Genomic DNA, 16760 nt, shown 5'->3' on the forward strand with positions numbered 1-16760 from the left:
GAAATTTTTCCACGAGCCAAAACAATATTTAATGGCAATCATGATAAAGTCATACCTTTTGTTTTGGCTCATATCTTGAATATGTTGGTTATGTAGTTTATACTTACTGCTTAACCCACTTGTATTTTTGTTAATTGAGAGAGACTCAACATTTTTTTTTCCAAACATTATGGAGATTCTGATAGAATAATTTTGCTTGTAGCTTGTTTAAGCCCTAGACTTTTCTTGGGATCACATTCATTTAAAAGAAGCATCAGAACGCTCACTTAGCAGGAAGGCAAAATATCGTGCAAGGATGTAGCAGGCTTGGCCTCTGTCTGCCTTGGACCAGTCATCAGCGTGTCAGTGTGATAACGGAGAATGACCTTAGTACAACCTGGAGACCACGCATCCAGTTACTGGAGTCACCACTAACTGGACTGAAGGAACTATTTTATGCAACCACCATTTAGACCATATTTTCTTTCACTTATTTATTTATATACATAAAGCAGACTAAAGTAAGGTAGCCTTTTGGAGTAAACCTGTCTGGGTTCTACTTTCACCTCCACCACTCACTTACTTAGCTGTGTCACTGAATTACTGAGTCAGTCTGTCTCACTTTCCTCATCAGCAGAGATAGAGTGCATTGGTATTTCCCTCTGTGACAGGGTCTATTCAGACTCCAGTGATAATCTGAGCTTGGTTCAATGCCTGGCACATGATGATTCAATAAATGCTTGTCATTTTTATGATGAGCTAAGGAATTTACACTTTCAAAGCACATAAGGAAAATTAAAAACCCTCTCCATGTGCTTTTCTAGAAGGTCCTACACGGAGAAAGATTCTGGTGTCTATCCTATGTGGGGCTTATAATACAGATTCCATAAGTGTTGTGAATTAAATTGGAAGTGCAAGTTATTTTGAAATGTAAAGTAAGTGAAAACAATTTTATTTTCAGAAATGGAAGCACTAAAACAAGTATGTAAAGAATCACGTAGAAAAATACCTGATAAATGCTGTCGTGTTAATGGCAACGATATTTTGTGGTACTTTGTCAAAAAGCTTTATGAAATAGAAGTACCATTTCCATTGAATTAAAAATATATCATGCAGGTTTGTTGAATTGTCTAATGGTTGACCATTTCTGGAATGCATGCGTGCTTGCTCAGTTACTTCATTTGTGTCCGACTCTTTGTGACCCCACCAGGCTCCTCTGTCCATGGGATTCTCCAAGCAAGATTACTGGAGTGGATTGCCATGCCCTCCTCAGGGGAATCTTCCTGCCCCATGGATCGAATCTGTGTCTCCTGCAGCTCATGCATTGAGGCAGATTCTTTACCCCTGTGCCACCAGGGAAGCACCATTTCTGGACTACATCAAGGTAAATCAGAAATCCCTGGAAGGGGAAAAATACCACACTGGGTTCTATGAAAATGAAAAAAAGAGAGAATCACCTGGCAATCTTTTTTGTTTGTTTGACTTTAATTTCTAAATTTTAAAAATACCTTGAGTTCCAAAAGAAAAAGTATTCAAACTATATTTTTAATGTTTTTAAATTACAACAAACTAAATAATCTCAATATTATAGGTTTTATTTTCCCTCCTTGGACCTTAAACATGTAACTTACACTTTGAAATTTCTCATTTTATTTTAGCAAAGTGGAGACTGAAATAGTCCCACTTAAGATTCTAATAAAAAAAAAATTGAGAAAACATTCTCCAGTATCTAAAGAAAATCAGGTCCTTTACTTAATAGATACTGTGCATGTGTTTAAGTTTCTATTGCCAGGTCTCTTAAAGTGTATGTGGGTGTGTGTGGGTGTGTGTTATCAAGAGAATCTAGTGCTAAAACAATCTTTATTTTTTTACATTGCTAGTCTTCTTGTTGGCGGTCTGTTTTGTCCTACAGAAATTTTTCTTTCAATGAATAATTCAGACTCATATTACATATTGATAACTATATTTTAAACCAAAAAATTCCTCACATAATAAATACATTTTATGCACATTAACTTCAAATTTACTTCAGAAAGCTATTTACAATATAAATAATTATAAATGGGGACACTTTGCAAGATATCATTGACATAGCTAATATTTTCTACTTTACATTCCAAAGTAAAAGTTCAAATTACAGACTTGTACTACGATATCACTAAAAACTATACATTGCAAGATGGTATTTGAAATATTGGCAATCAGTATCTTCTTTCACAAATATAATCCTTTTTATAGCATGTCAGTCAAAAAACAAACAAAATATTTTATCTCTTCTTTGAAGTGCCTACTCATATGTTTCACTTTTTGAAATATTTCCCTTTGGGGAAAAATAATGGAAAAAAAAGTTACAGTATTTCTAAAATTTTTTCCACGCCAATTTTAGTTCTTTTGAAATGTAAACACACCAGGGTTGTTGGGTGCAAATTCAAATGTGATTAAATGTGTTCCAGATCAGAAAATTAGGACAAACTCTCTACTCTATAGGCTTATGAAAGCAAAGTCCCATGCAGCAAAACTGCAATAAATAAAATGATAAAGTTTGGTATTAAATTATTAATTAGAATTTATCATGTGAACCATCAGTTTTTCAGGAGCACAGCAGAATAGAATCTTGTTACTTGTTTTACACTTGTGTTTGTGTGTATACGTATATACACATGTACTCAGCCTTTCTGCATACTGTCCTAGAGAAGGAACTCTGAGCAAACCCCTATTTGGATATGAGCACAATCTCACTTTTCAAATTCAGCATTACCCGTAGAACTCTTGTGCACAAGAAATGAGCCCCACACAAAAACTCCTCTCCCCAAGAATACTTTCTATGCACATGTCCATAGCTGTTCTGTCATTCATCTGACATTTAGCAGGAAAATGAATGTTTTCTCTACAATGCATTTCCCAGTTAGAACTAACCAATCGATTTTGCTGTCAAATTCTTATTCACAAAACTGACACTGACATGAAAGTTGAATCACTTATTTGGAGAACCACAGGATTCACAATTGTTATTAAATTATTCCGAAAACAAGATGCATCTTTCTGTCCTGTAATTTGAGTGAATGAAGGAACCAAATCTGGGCACTAAAACTTTTTAAATCAAAAAGAGCACATGGAAATGTAAGCTCTTCCACTGGTCTAGGTAAGTGACACCCAAATAGCCAAATTCTCAATTTTCCAAATATCAGTGTTCACTCTGTCACTTTCAAATGCTACTAGCACTAATAGAATCACGCAGAATATTTTAGTAACATTCAGCTCTTGAAAGAAAGAGAGAGCTACAAAATATTATCTCTGTACTCCGTCTCCTTAGCTGTAGTGTCTTCTATCAAACTCATTTGGTCTAGGTCTTGGGGAAAAAAAATCCTCTCATTTTATTTTAAAATGTCAATGCATATTTTCCAAATGATCTTTTATTGAACTGATTCTCATCCCCCATTAAAAGAGACAAGAAAATGAAGGATATTATCCTCTTCTAGAAGAGCCCGTTAAAGTCTAGTTTAAGTGGAATTCTCTGCCCAGAGGCAGCATGTGGCAGCAGGGTGTACCAAGAATTAAGGATAGTACCCAGTGGAAATATTCTAGCCCTATAAAATATAATCAAGAAAGAATAAATGAGTTTTCTGTCTAAACACTGAAGGCAAATCTTTTACTGCATCCTGTCTTTCATATTGAGTGTCATACCAGCCCTGTGTCATATTACCCTATATCAGGCAATTACAGTTTAGAAAAAGCCAGTCCATTATATTCAGCATACTATGCCAAAAAAAACTCTGTGTAACACATCTAAATGTTGACCTGTAGTGATTGGGACATTAATATTATGCATCCAAAAATAATATGCCAAATCTGTAAATTCTCAATAATAGTTTTAACTAAAATTTCCCAAGGAAGATGGGCAAATATTCATTTATTTCTTTGGTCATACAAGTCTTTAAGTTAGGTAGGCAGACAGGTAAAATGGGAAATAAAAATATTCCTACCATTATTAGAAAGCATGAGGTTTGTATCATCTAACGAATTGCCACACATGTACTAGTAACTGGATATAACACATTTTTATGAATCCCCAAAGTGATAGAAAAATCGTACTTCTCTCTCTATTTCAACCAATTCTCAGCATTTAACAAAGTTATGAAAATCAAATTTTAAAACTAATTCCAATTTAAGTTTAGTTTTAAATGGGAACATACATATACACATATAGGTATTATGTTATAAAGCTGCTACCATAAAATTTTTGACCTGTAAATTATACAAATGGGTTATGTAAAACTGGATCAATCTAGCAAAAATTTAGTCAAGATGTAATTCAGTTAATTCTGTCTTCACTTAAAAATATTAGTTATAACCATTTTAAAGTGCATTACTCTTTCTGAGTACCCCCTATTTGTAGAGTTCATATTTTCTTTCATCAATTAACTTTCTTTCTTGTAAAAATCACACTGAAATTTCTTTGACAGTGTTTTCTTTCATTTCAGTTCATTTTTCTTGATTCTTGAGATTCCATTCCTTTTATATTGATAACATCTGTCCTTAGAGCACTTTTGGTAGAACATGTATCCATCAGTAACACCCACCTGTATAGATTTATTTTCCAAAATGCACCATATTCTTGAGCTATGTGTACCTTTGAACCATTTGTCCATCTACAGAATTCAACAAAAACTTTAGCATTCCTAAAACCGTACTTATGTTGCAAATTGATCAAAAATTCAGTTTAAGTGTTCCAGAGCTTGTATAGTTCAATTTTTAGTTTTTATTATTCTTTGAACATTTTTTAAAGTATACACTGACTGTCTCACTCACTTGCACCTTTTTCATTAGCACAAATATTGCTGTTTAAGAACTATTTAATTTTATGTAGCCTCCTTTCTCATATACAAACAGTATTCATCTCAGATTACCATCATTCAGATTGTCACCTGCCTCTGGACTTTCAAATAACTGTGTTAAAAGATGAAGATATAGTACCAATCCCTGAGTGCTCAAAATCATGTTCTGCCTTCAAAATGATAAGTAAGTTCTTCCAATATACCCCACCCACTTCCATATCACATGAGTTTTAGGCAAGGGACTCTTAGGAAATATTTTCTATGAAATTTCTCTAATCACTTATGTCACCTTGCTTTGATTACTAGAGAATGGTGCATTAAATAAATATTATTTATATTACTTCTCCCTCAGTTTCTACCATCTATACCTTGGCTGAACTAGAAAGTTGACTGTAGCTATAACATGTCTAAAAGAGCCCATAGACCTGCTCGAGTTTCAAAGCATCTAGACCTCTCTCTGAGTGCAGAAAAGCCAGAAAGATGAGCCTTGATAACTCACATCAGATGGTTATTAACTGGTTGACAAGTTCAGTTCCAATGAACCACAGAAACTTGGAACTTAAGAGCTGCCATACAGATAAAGAAACTGGGGCCCAGGCATGGTGAATGCTCCCAAAATAAGTTATCTGCAGGGTCAGAGCTGGAACTCAGAGATCTCGACATCTAGTCCACATCTTCTACTATATCCATGAACCTAAGACCAAGTTTGTTTTTGCTGTTTATAAACAATATGGAAAATGAACACTTTGCCTGCTCCTTCAGAGAACTGCTCTTGCCCTTTTAGCCACTTGTCCATCAGCCCAAGCTTTTATCTTAGACTCTCTCCTGAGGCTTTCCACGTGTCACATTTGCACATCTGTGCATTGACATGTGTTCAAACACTTCAAACAACTATACTGCTGTCATGTAGTACTTCACTGGTTTTCCTTAGTTTTTCTGTTGGCTTTTTTTTTTTTCACTTAGCAGCCTTTTTTCCTGGTGAGTTAGTTTGAGTTTTTATTTGGTTAGTTTTATAAGCTTCCAATATGTTGATTACATCTGCTGACACTTGTTTGTTTTGAGATATCATTTCCTTTTCCTCTGCTTCTGGTCTTGTCCATCTTTACTAACCTATTTCCAATAGGGCACACCAGGCTTTTGATGTGTGTCCCAACACTCAGTGTTTTTACTTAGAAAAACCCTTAAAGCTTTGTCAATGTGATCCTGTTCTTTGTCGAACTCACAAGTAAGGTGCAAAATCACACTTCCTGATTGCTTATAATGGATACCAGGTGAAAACTCATTCTTGTATTAGATTCAGAGCCATTTCCTTAATTTATGCCTAAATCAAATAATTTGGATGGTTGAAACCACAAATAAAAACTAGTTTATGAGATGTATCTCCCTCTTTCTTAGTTATTTGGGAATAGAAATTTCTTTCCAATGTTCTATGTGCTAGGGTTAAGGAAAGTTACCCACTTGGGGTGTACTTATGAAATACAGTCAGTATGTGAAGTATATACAGCAGATTGTGGATAGTGGTCTGTGTGCATGAAGTTCACTGGATCATTATAATGCATTGTCATCCATCTGTCCTTTCATGTGGTATATATGCTCACTTAATCTACACGGGTATTTTTCAATTAAAATTTATTCTGTTTCCCATATAAATAGAGGGGCAAATCTGTGTATTCACTTTAGCTCCATTATCTGTGTATAACCCTGAATGCCAGTGCTCTGTCTTTGATTTCACAAGAACATATGCCAAATACCCAGTAACTTAAATTATCCATTCTAACAATCTGTGGCATTGTAAATGCTGGTAGTGGGGCATTAAATGATAAATATGTTTCAGAGATCCTTAAAGAACAAAACATTTTAGAAAAAAACATCAGCTTCCATTGGTTATTATAACAGATGTTCCCTTATGTCCTTGGGCTGGATCCGGCTGCATCCTTAGATGGGAAGTTACATCAAAGTGTGAGCCATTACAGCCCAAGGAATAGTTTCTAATGGTTTCGCTGTCATATAAGTGCTCCAGGGCATATCCAGTTAACGTGTAAGCATGCTTGTCAAAATACTGCCGGTGAGAGCCAAAGCAGTTTGGAGAGATGGCAGGATGGTCTCCTGGTGTCTGATGGGGAGACATATCAGAATGCAGATAATCTTTAGCTAGGATCAAACTGGATTTGGAAATGCGATCTGAATTGGGACTACTTATCCGAGACAGCGCTGTGGGACTGTTGTCATAGTCATTTTCATGGGGGCTCAGCATCTTTCCCTCTCTCTGCTGGATGTGGTCACATGGTGAAGTGTTGGCAAGAGCTGAGCTGTGGCAGACTTCGCCTGTCGGTGGGGGCTGCTGGTAGTTTGCAAAACAGAGGGAGTGTTTTTTCCCAGCTCCGTTAATGGAAGCCAGTTGGTCTGGGGGTGCTTTCCTTAGCTGCAATCTGTTCTCCTCTTCTTTAATCATTTGCTGGGTGGCTCTTATCAGAGTTTCGATTTTGCTAGGTTCATGCGGGCTACTCTGAAACTGCTCAGTGCGGTATCGGTCACCTGATTCGCTGGCAGACCCAGGGTCTGGAGAACTGACCACACTCTCTTCATCCCAATGACCTCGCCCTAGAAACCAGAAAAAGTAAAAAAGTAAGTGGTCTTAAAATGCACCCCCAAAATTGCAAGTGAATTTCTTTTCCCTATGAGAAGGAAATGCAACCCACTCTAGAATCTCTGCCAGGAGAATTCCATGGACAGAAGAGCCTGGAGGGCTACATGGGTCGCAAAGAGTCGGACACACTGAGCGACTTTTCACTTTCACTTTTCTTTTCCCTATTAAAAGAAACCTTGTATCTTTCTTTTTTAATATGTGCACCAATATTTGAAACAGACACAGGCGCACATGACGGAGTGTCAACATATTGTCCTGGAATTCATAGTTCTCAGTGGCTTTTAAGTGCAGATGAAGTTTACAACAAGTTTTCTAGAAGGTAAACTTGGTTCATGCACTGTGAATGCCAACGAGTGAAACAGTAAAGTATGTTTATATTTGTCCATGGATGAATATCCCTGAGACCTGTCTGACTGTAAATAATAAATAAAATGCGCAACATTTGGTTTATGTTATTTTCTAGAGAAGTGTTCTGTTGATGCTTAGAAATGCTTTTAATTAAGATTGAGGATGAGGATAATATCGTCTGGACTATTTTCTCAATTTCCACTAAATCACCTAAAATGTTAAAATTGCTATACGTATCTTAAGTAGAGTTACAAAAACCCTCTAATGTTAGTTTTTAAACTATTTGAGGGTTAAAAATATCTATACATATTCATATATGTGTATATGTGTATGTGTGAATGGAGATATAGATATGTGTATATATCATCCTGATCAAAAATATAAATATGGTCTTCCTAAATCTAGTGTTAAAAAAAAATCTCAGTTTCACACACACATAATCATATAGAAACTCTGGCATTTTAGATTGCTTCTAAAATAAAGTGAAGAATAAATAAACATTTTAAATGTTAATAATACCTATTTTGAACCAAGGAGAGAGATGGACGAAGAGTGCATCCAAACCATTATTCCATAAATTAAATTATTCTCCAAAGAGTCTGAAGTCAATATAAAAAGAGAGAAGAGAAGCAGAAAGGGACCTATGAAAGCTGAAACTGCTTAATGCAGCAGAGAAGCCCAGGATCACACTAGTCATTGCTTTCCTTTTCCCTTTTCTTATTTTATATCTAATATTTCCCTCACGACCATGTAGGTTAAGCCAGGATTCTCACTTCACTTTCATTCTTTGGCAAGCAATTACCCTTTGCCCTGGGTTTCCATGCCCAGGCCACCAAACTAGAGAAATTAAAAATAAAAGCAGAAAAATAAAAAGCAAAAATGGAAACAAAGCAAACTCATTCATAGAAAACAGTCAGTGCCCAGGTGGTATTTGCAGGAGACTTTATGGGGAGAACCGCAATGTCCAGCATATTTCTCATTTGAGAGACACAGCAGGAAGAGAAATACCATGGCCAGCAGATCAATCTTAGTGTCACTGCCTTTTAACGAAATGGGGAGGGGTTTCAAGACCTGCCTGGACCCAAGCTTGGAGTGGACAGGATGAGGTCTCCTTGAGCAGATTACATTGAAATGGACATAGAAGAGCATTAATAACATTAAAGGTTTTAACTGCAGCGCCCATTTCTATGTGTTCACAAAGCCATGAAATAATCCCAGGGTAAAAATTCCCATGGGTTCCACATCTCACTCCATCCTCAACTCACAGCGGATACTGTGGGTTGCTGTAACGGGATGAAGGGAGCAGTTACTAGCATTTAATGCCTAGAGGACCAGGGAGGTTAAGACACCTGTGACAGTGAGTGATAGGCCATAAAACAAAGGCAGGCCTCCCCAACACCCCCAACACCACCAACAGTGCCCTCACTGAGAAACCCTGCTAAAGGAGCCCCAAGCTACTCCCTGTCGTCCATATTTGAAGCCTGAGAATACGGAAGAAAGTAAAACAGAAGAAATTTAAATGCATGCATACTGCACATTAGTAGGAATAGACTTAATTCATCTTAACTTCTTTACTTTTTTTAATGTTAAAATGGGAATCATGTTTACTTGCCTGTTCAAAATAAACGGATTAAGCAAACATCAGCAAAATCAATACTCTTCAAAAGAGCGGATTTGGTTCTTAAGATCCCATTGGTTGGAGTTTCTGATTTATAAATTCCAAGGAGAAAACTCACTGGGTGGGGGTCACTCCAGGGTCCAACCTAGACTAAGATAACCCTGCCCAGAGGTGCCAGGCTGCGCGTCAGGAGTCTGGAGCTCGCCCTTACCGTGGATCCTGTGCACCGAGGCGATGTGAGGCATGCTGCTCTCATAGGCTTCTCTGCTCTCCGGGGAGGCCTTGGTCAGGGGCAAGGCTGCGCGAGAGCCCCACCAGGGCTCCCTCCCCGCCTGCGGCGCTCCCAAGAAGTACCTGCCTGCCTCACACCGGCCGCCCTCGCAGGCCTGGGTGTGGAAATGCCTCTCCTCCACCAGCCTGGAGTGGTCGAGCGCGAAGCCGTAGCAGAGGGAGCCGCGGTCCGAGAACTGCCTGTAGGCGCACGACGCGTCGTGCTGGGAGCCCGGCCGGTCCGCGGGGTCCAGGAGCTGCGGGGAGGCCGCGTCCGTCAGGGGACTGCCGCCCCACTGGCTTTCGTGATCTGATTCCGATCTTTCCGTGGGAAATCCGGAGTACTGAAACCGAGAGGACGAGAAAAGAACATTTCAAAAAAAAAAAAAGACCCCAAGGTCTGAAAGCATCCTTAAGGTCATATTGGGCTCTAGCGCCAGGCTGGGCTCCCCTGACTTGGATCACCCAAGTCAGTCATGGTACCGCGAAGAAAATCCTTTAGGCCGCTGAAAGAAGGAGATAAAACTAATAACAAACATGGACTGAACTAAATGCCAGGCACTGCTGGACGCACTTCCCGTGAATTACTCAATATAATTCTTACAAGCGCTTCAGTGGAAATATGTGTTGTTGTTTAGTTGCTAAGTTGGGTACAACTCTTTTGGGACCCCTGGACTGTAGCCCGCCAGGTTCCTCTGTCCATGGGATTCTTCAGGCAAGAACACCAGAGTGGTTTGCTACTTCCTTCTCCAGGGGATCTCCCTGACCCAGAGATGGAACCCACATTTCCTGCATTGCCAGATGGATTCTTTACAGCTGAGTCACCAGGGTATCCCAAGTGGAGATACTAGTAACCCATTAAATGGGTAGGTAAGCTAAAGCCCTAGGAGGGGAAATGACTTGCCCAAGATGACAGGGTTAGCAGCTGGCAGAGCCAGAATTCAAACCCAGGTTCTCCATTGCTACACAAATGGTAGTGTCAAAAAGAGAGTCCAAGACAGCACCCTATTATTAAAAAATATTTATTTGTTTATATAATTGGCTCTGCCCCCGTGTTTGTTGTGGCAGACAGAGTTTTGGCCACTGGGACCACCAGAGGAAGTCCTGAGAGCACCATATTTTACTCCTGTTGACTTTTCACATTTTTTCTTCCATAAAAAACAAAAGAAAAGCAAGGTTTAAGGCTTCACACTGGACTGGTAACTCTCTGAGAGTCATGCTGGATACAGGGCAAGGTAGTTAATAAATACTTAACCTAATTCAGTCTCAATGTGACTTTGGGAAAGTCTTGTCCCATGTAAGTTAGCCTGTTCACTAGGATGTGTTTCTTGCTTTCTAAAGTGAAACTTCAAATATGCACAGGCTCGTCAGGATAACATAGCTGCAGGCAAGGCTGCACCTCTGAGGAATCACACTGCTCACCTGCTGCCAGAGTATTTGGTCAGGTGCTTTAAAGAAAACATAAAAGGCCAGAAGACCTCCCCAGGAGGTGAGGTTCCTCAAGGGCCATTAAAATCAGTAATATAATCATTTCTACCAGGTTTTGGTCACCTAATGCTAAACACAATTCTTGGTACCATAGAGAGATTGCTGCTGCTGCTGCTAAGTCGCTTCAGTCGTGTCCGACTCTGTGCGACCCCATAGACGACAGCCCACCAGGCTCCCCCGTTCCTGGGATTCTCCAGGCAAGAATACTAGAGTGGGTTGCCATTTCCTTCTGCAATGCATGAAAGTGAAAAGTGAAAGTGAAGTCACTCAGTCGTGTCCGACTGTTAGCGACCCCATGGACTGCAGCCTACCAGGCTCCTCTGTCCATGGGATTTTCCAGGCAAGAGTAGTGGAGTGGGGTGCCATTGCCTGCTATAATAATAGATTTTATTTATTGGGAACTTACTGTGTGCCCAGCAATATGCTAACCCTAACCACTCACAATATATTATATGAATGAATCCTTACAACCACTTGGACAGTAACATAGCTCCATTTTATAGATGAGGACACTGCATCACTGAGTTTTAATAAGATGCCACAGCCATCTCACAGTCTATCTGGTTTCAAAGCCTGCTTTTATTCTTCCATGGTAAGGAAGAGAAGAGAAAGAAAGGATTCAGTGTTAGAGAGATTACCAGAAAAGTGGCTGAAACTGCTTTATAGGTTCAGGAATCAAAATACAAGTCCAGTTTGCATTTTCTTGCTCATCCCCAAGAAGGAGGGATGGGTATGTGTGGTGGGGCGTGGGTAAGGTGGGAAGGAGGTTGAGCAGGGGGTAGGGATGGGGGAGGCACAGGGACAGGAGAAATTCCCAGGCTCTATTGTTCTTCATGTCACACGCTAGTTGAGCAAATGTGATCCCTGATGAGGGCTTATCAGGACAAGTCAAACTCTCCCTTCCCTCCTAGGCCCACCCTGAACAGAAGAAAGAATCCCAGCCCTCCCCAACTCTGTGCAAACAGGCAGCTCCACCAGGGAGATGAGGTACAGAGGTTCCTCCGGGGCAACTCCATAGCACACTGATAAATATCAGGACAGAGTTCCAGGCGATTCGAGGGTCAAGATTTTTCCATGGCTATTTCTAATGTTAATTTAATTATTTTCTGAATGTACATATGGACTATCGCCATATTCCATCAAGACAAAAAAACAGAAAATTGAACTTCTTTCCTGCAGGCCTGTAGGGTGGACATATCATGGCACCCCAAGCTCCGTTTCTCCTACTCACGTCCCCACCTGCCATCTGCCTTTTCTCCCCCTGAACACCAGCCTCTCATTTCACCAAGCAGGGGCTGCCACCCTCTCTCCTGACTGAGTGGGGACCAGCGTGCTATCCATTTGCCCTCTGGTAGCACCATCCACATGCTTGCTAGGAAAAATTCAAGATCATTGGTACTATTCCACACTAGGAATTGCCCAGACCCTGCTTGTTTTTATAAAAGTATAAACCAGGCCTATTTCTGAAGTGCTCCAGTCAAGACTTTTGAGCCCTGCTGAGAGGAGGAAAAGCCTTCCCTGAGTGTGTATGGGAAAGTGCTGTTGGCGCAGCAGAGAAGAACATTCTGTCCTTCGCTGACAAAGAAAATTCAACATGAGGCAACCCTGGTGTACGTGAGGTACACATTTCAAGAGCACCTGAAGAAGAATCTGACAGAGAAGCCTCAGGAAAGCACAGCAGCACAGGCACTGACCTTCAAGCAGGTGGGAGTTGGGTGCTTCAGTTAGACTGAGCCCTCCCACGGCTTTAGAGGCATGGAGGAAAAGCCAAGCCGTAAACCTCTGTTTTATAAGACAAGGCCTATAAACTTGAACCTGAGTGCAGCATCAAAACTGGGAGCCATGGACTTCCCTGGTGTTCAGTGGTTAAGACTCTGCATTGCCCCTGCAGGGGGCACCAGTTTGATTCCTGGTGGGAAATTAAGAACCCTCATGGGACAAAAAAAAAGCCCCCCAAAACAAAAAACTGTAAGCCATGTCCACCCTTTAAAACAGACCATACTTCATTAACACTACAACCCTGTAATTTGATCTGAAGTAGTTCAGTTGTTCATGACATGTTTAAGGAAAGAGAGAGGGCAGAAAGGGAGGCAGGCAGCCAGGCAACGTATGCCAGCTGTGAATGAGTGCTATAGATGAAGACTCCTGGTCTCCCTGGCACCTACATTTGCTACTTAACCACATGTACAGTCACAGGCAACTGATGTAATTTCTTGGGTCCTAACAGGAAAAGCTGAACCAGGGTTGGGGCCATTTAATGGAAGAGGCCCTAGGGACAGGGAGGCGGGAGACTTGGTTCCAGATCCATTCTTGATAGTAACTCTCGGGGTGTGAATGCGTGCTGAGTTGCTTCAGTTGTATCCAACTCTTTGCGACCCTATGGACTGTAGCCCACCAGGGTAACCTAGGCAAAATTTATCTTTCTTAGCCTCAGCTATAGAATGACATATCAGGTTAGGTTAGTCCTTGAACTTTTCTTCCAGCTCTAATATTCTTTATGATAAGACAATTATTTGGTATCCTTTCTAGTGTTGAAACACATGATCCCTATGCCTGTTCCTGCTCCTGTTGCACTTATTTAAAGTAGATAATTAGAACTATAATACAAGTCCAGGAATTTTTATTTTCATGGTTATAAGAAGAAGGCTATTATGTCAGTCATAATTTTGCTCTAATGTTAATTCCCCCCCCCAAGTATCTCATAACACAAATTTTATAGGTATTATGAGGACTTTTGGTCAATAAATCATTCCATTCTAGAGGCTTCTGAGTAGGAAGGATAATAGCATCCATTTGAATCTGCATCTCTTCACACACCCTCCCCCAAGAAACCATAAGGTTATCAAGGAGCACAAATTAAACCTCACATGACCTATCCTATCAGCATTACTAGGAGGCAAGGAATATGCCAAATTTCAAATTTCTTATAAGTAAAAGCAGCAGTTCCTGTGAGCCTGTAGGTACAGAGAGTAAGGTACAAAGTGGTTTAAGAAACTATGAAAAAAAGAGAGAGAGAGAGAGAGAGTGGGAAGAGAGAGAGAAAGGGATTGAGGACATAGGCAAAATGAAGAAAATTATCCTTAGAAAGAAAGAGCTCAATCAACGCCAAAATATAAACGCAAGTCAATATTTAGTAGCTCATAGCACTGACCACAGGTAAGGAACTCAAAATCAAGCAAAATCCAGAACTCCCAAACTCAACAATAAAACACTAAAATGTGTGAAAGACATGAAGAGACATTTCACTCAGTAGATAAAGAGATGACAAAACATGATGGAAAATTCAAACAACTAAGAAATAGTATCACATACCTATTAGACTGGCTAAAATAAAAAAAAAATAGTGACAATACCAAATGACAATACAAAGATGAAGGAAAACTGGCTCACTCATGCAATGCTGATAGGAATGTAAAATGATATAGCCCCTCTGGAAAAGAGCTTAGAAGTTTCTAAAAAGCCTAAATGTGCAACTGCTATATGCAAAACTGGACACTTTTTCCAGATAAATGAAAATTATATTCATTTAAAAACCAATACATGAATGCTTATAGCAGCATTTTTTCCCACTTCCAGGTCCTCTGTAACCATTCTTTTGCTTTTTAAAATTATTTTTAATTGTGGTAAAATACACATAAGAGATACCCCATGTCCAAGGAAGAGAAGCCCTAGCAAGATGGTAGATGCAGGAGCAGTGGCTGCGCAGTGCTCGAGCAACTGTGAGGCGATGCCCCACGTCCAAGAACAAAGGAGAAGCCCCAGCAAGATGGTAGGGGGGCAAAATCGCGTTTAGAATCAAACCCCACTCCTGCCAGAAATGCTCAGAGGGCTCAAACAAACCTTGTGTGCACCAGAACACAGAGACCCCCACAGAGACTAAGACAGAACTGTGTTTGAGCATCTCCTGTGGAGGTACGGGTAGCGTGGACTGCCACGGGGACGGGGCTCTGGGTGCAGCAGACCTGGGTACAGCATAAGCCTTCTTGGAGGAGGTCGCCATTAACCCCACCATAGAGCCACCAGAACTTACACAGGACTGGGAAACAAACTCTTGGTGGGCACAAACAGAACCTTGTGTACACTAGGACCCAGGAGAAAGGAGCAGTGATCCGACAAGAGACTGACCCAGACTTGCCCGTAAGTGTCCAGAAGACTCCGGCAGAAGTGTGGGTTGGCGGTGGCCGGCTGCAGGGCTTGGGGCACAGAGTGTAGCAGTGCATGCATGGGACCTTTTGAAGGAGGTCCCCATTATTTTCATTACACCTCCACCATAATTAGGCCCCAGGTAAATAACAGGGAGGGAACACAGCCCCACCCATCAACAGAAAATTAAAGATTTACTGAACATGACCCTGCCCATCAGAACAAGACTCAGTTTCCCCTTCAGTCAGTCTCTCCCATCAGGAAGCTTCCATAAGCCTCTTATCCTTCTCCATTGGAGGCAGACAGACTGAAAACCACTATCACTGGAAACTAACCAAACTGATCACATGGACCACAGCCTTGTCTAACTCAATGAAACTATGAGCCATGCCGTGTAGGGCCACCCAAGATGGACAGGTCATGGTGGAGAGTTCTGACAAAATGTGGTTCATTGGAGAAGGGAATGGCAAGCCACTTCATTATTCTTGCCTTGAGAACCCTAGCAACAATATGAAAAGGCAAAAAGATAGGACACTGAAAGATGAACTCCCCAGGTTGGTAGGTGCCCATGATGTTACTGGAGATCAGTGGAGAAATAACTCCAGAAAGAATGAAGAGACGGAGCCAAAGCAAAAACAACACCCAGTTGTGGGTGTGACTGGTGATGGAAGTAAAGTCGATGCTGCAAAGAGCAATGTTGCATAGAAACCTGGACTGGTCCATGAATCAAGGCAAACTGGAAGTGGTCAAGTAGGAGATGGCACGGGTGTACATCCACATTTTAGGAATCAGTGAACTAAAATGGACTGGAATGGGTGAATGTAACTCAGATGACCATTATATCTACTACTGTGGACAAGAATCCCTTAGAAGAAATGGAGTAGCCATCATAGTCAACAAAAGAGTCTGAAATGCACGACTTGGATGCAATCTCAAAAACAACAGAATGATCTCTGTTTGTTTCCAAGGCAAACCATTCAATATCATGGTGATCCAAGTCTATGCCCTGAACACTAATGCTGAAGAAGCTGAAGTTGAACGGTTTTATGAAGACCTACAAGACCTTCTAGAACTAACACCCACAAAAAGATGTCCTTTTCATTATAGGAGACTGGAATGCAAAAGTAGGGAGTCAAGAAATACCTGGAGTAACAGGCAAATTTGCCTTTGGAGTACAGAATGAAGCAGGGCACAGGCTAATAGAGTTTTGCCAAGAGAATGCACTGGTCATAGCAAACACCCTCTTCCAACAACAAAGAGAAGACTCTACACATGGACATCAACAGATGGTCAACACCGAAATCAGATTGATTATATTCTTTGCAGCCAAAGATGGAGAAGCTCTATACAGTCAGCAAAAACAAGACTGGAAGCTGACTGTGACTCAGATCATGAACTCCTTATTGCCAAATTCAAACTTAAATTGAAGAAA

General features: G+C 40.5%; 1 protein-coding gene across 1 annotated transcript in view; it reads right to left on the reverse strand.

The window, feature by feature from the left end:
• Nucleotides 1–1925: 1925 nt before the first annotated feature.
• SIM1 (SIM bHLH transcription factor 1) overlaps nt 1926–16760 on the reverse strand; it is a 72505-nt gene continuing 57670 nt past the window's right edge. Inside the window, exons 10-11 of the mRNA XM_025294637.2 lie at nt 9639–10041; nt 1926–7415 (exon numbers count right to left, since the gene is read on the reverse strand). Of these exons, the coding sequence (XP_025150422.2) occupies nt 6685–7415; nt 9639–10041 (1134 nt within the window). The 3' untranslated portion in view covers nt 1926–6684. The remainder of the gene's footprint in view (nt 7416–9638; nt 10042–16760) is intronic.

The sequence above is a fragment of the Bubalus bubalis genome, chromosome 10 (assembly GCF_019923935.1).
Source record: "Bubalus bubalis isolate 160015118507 breed Murrah chromosome 10, NDDB_SH_1, whole genome shotgun sequence".
In the NCBI taxonomy this organism is placed as follows: Eukaryota; Metazoa; Chordata; class Mammalia; order Artiodactyla; family Bovidae; genus Bubalus; species Bubalus bubalis.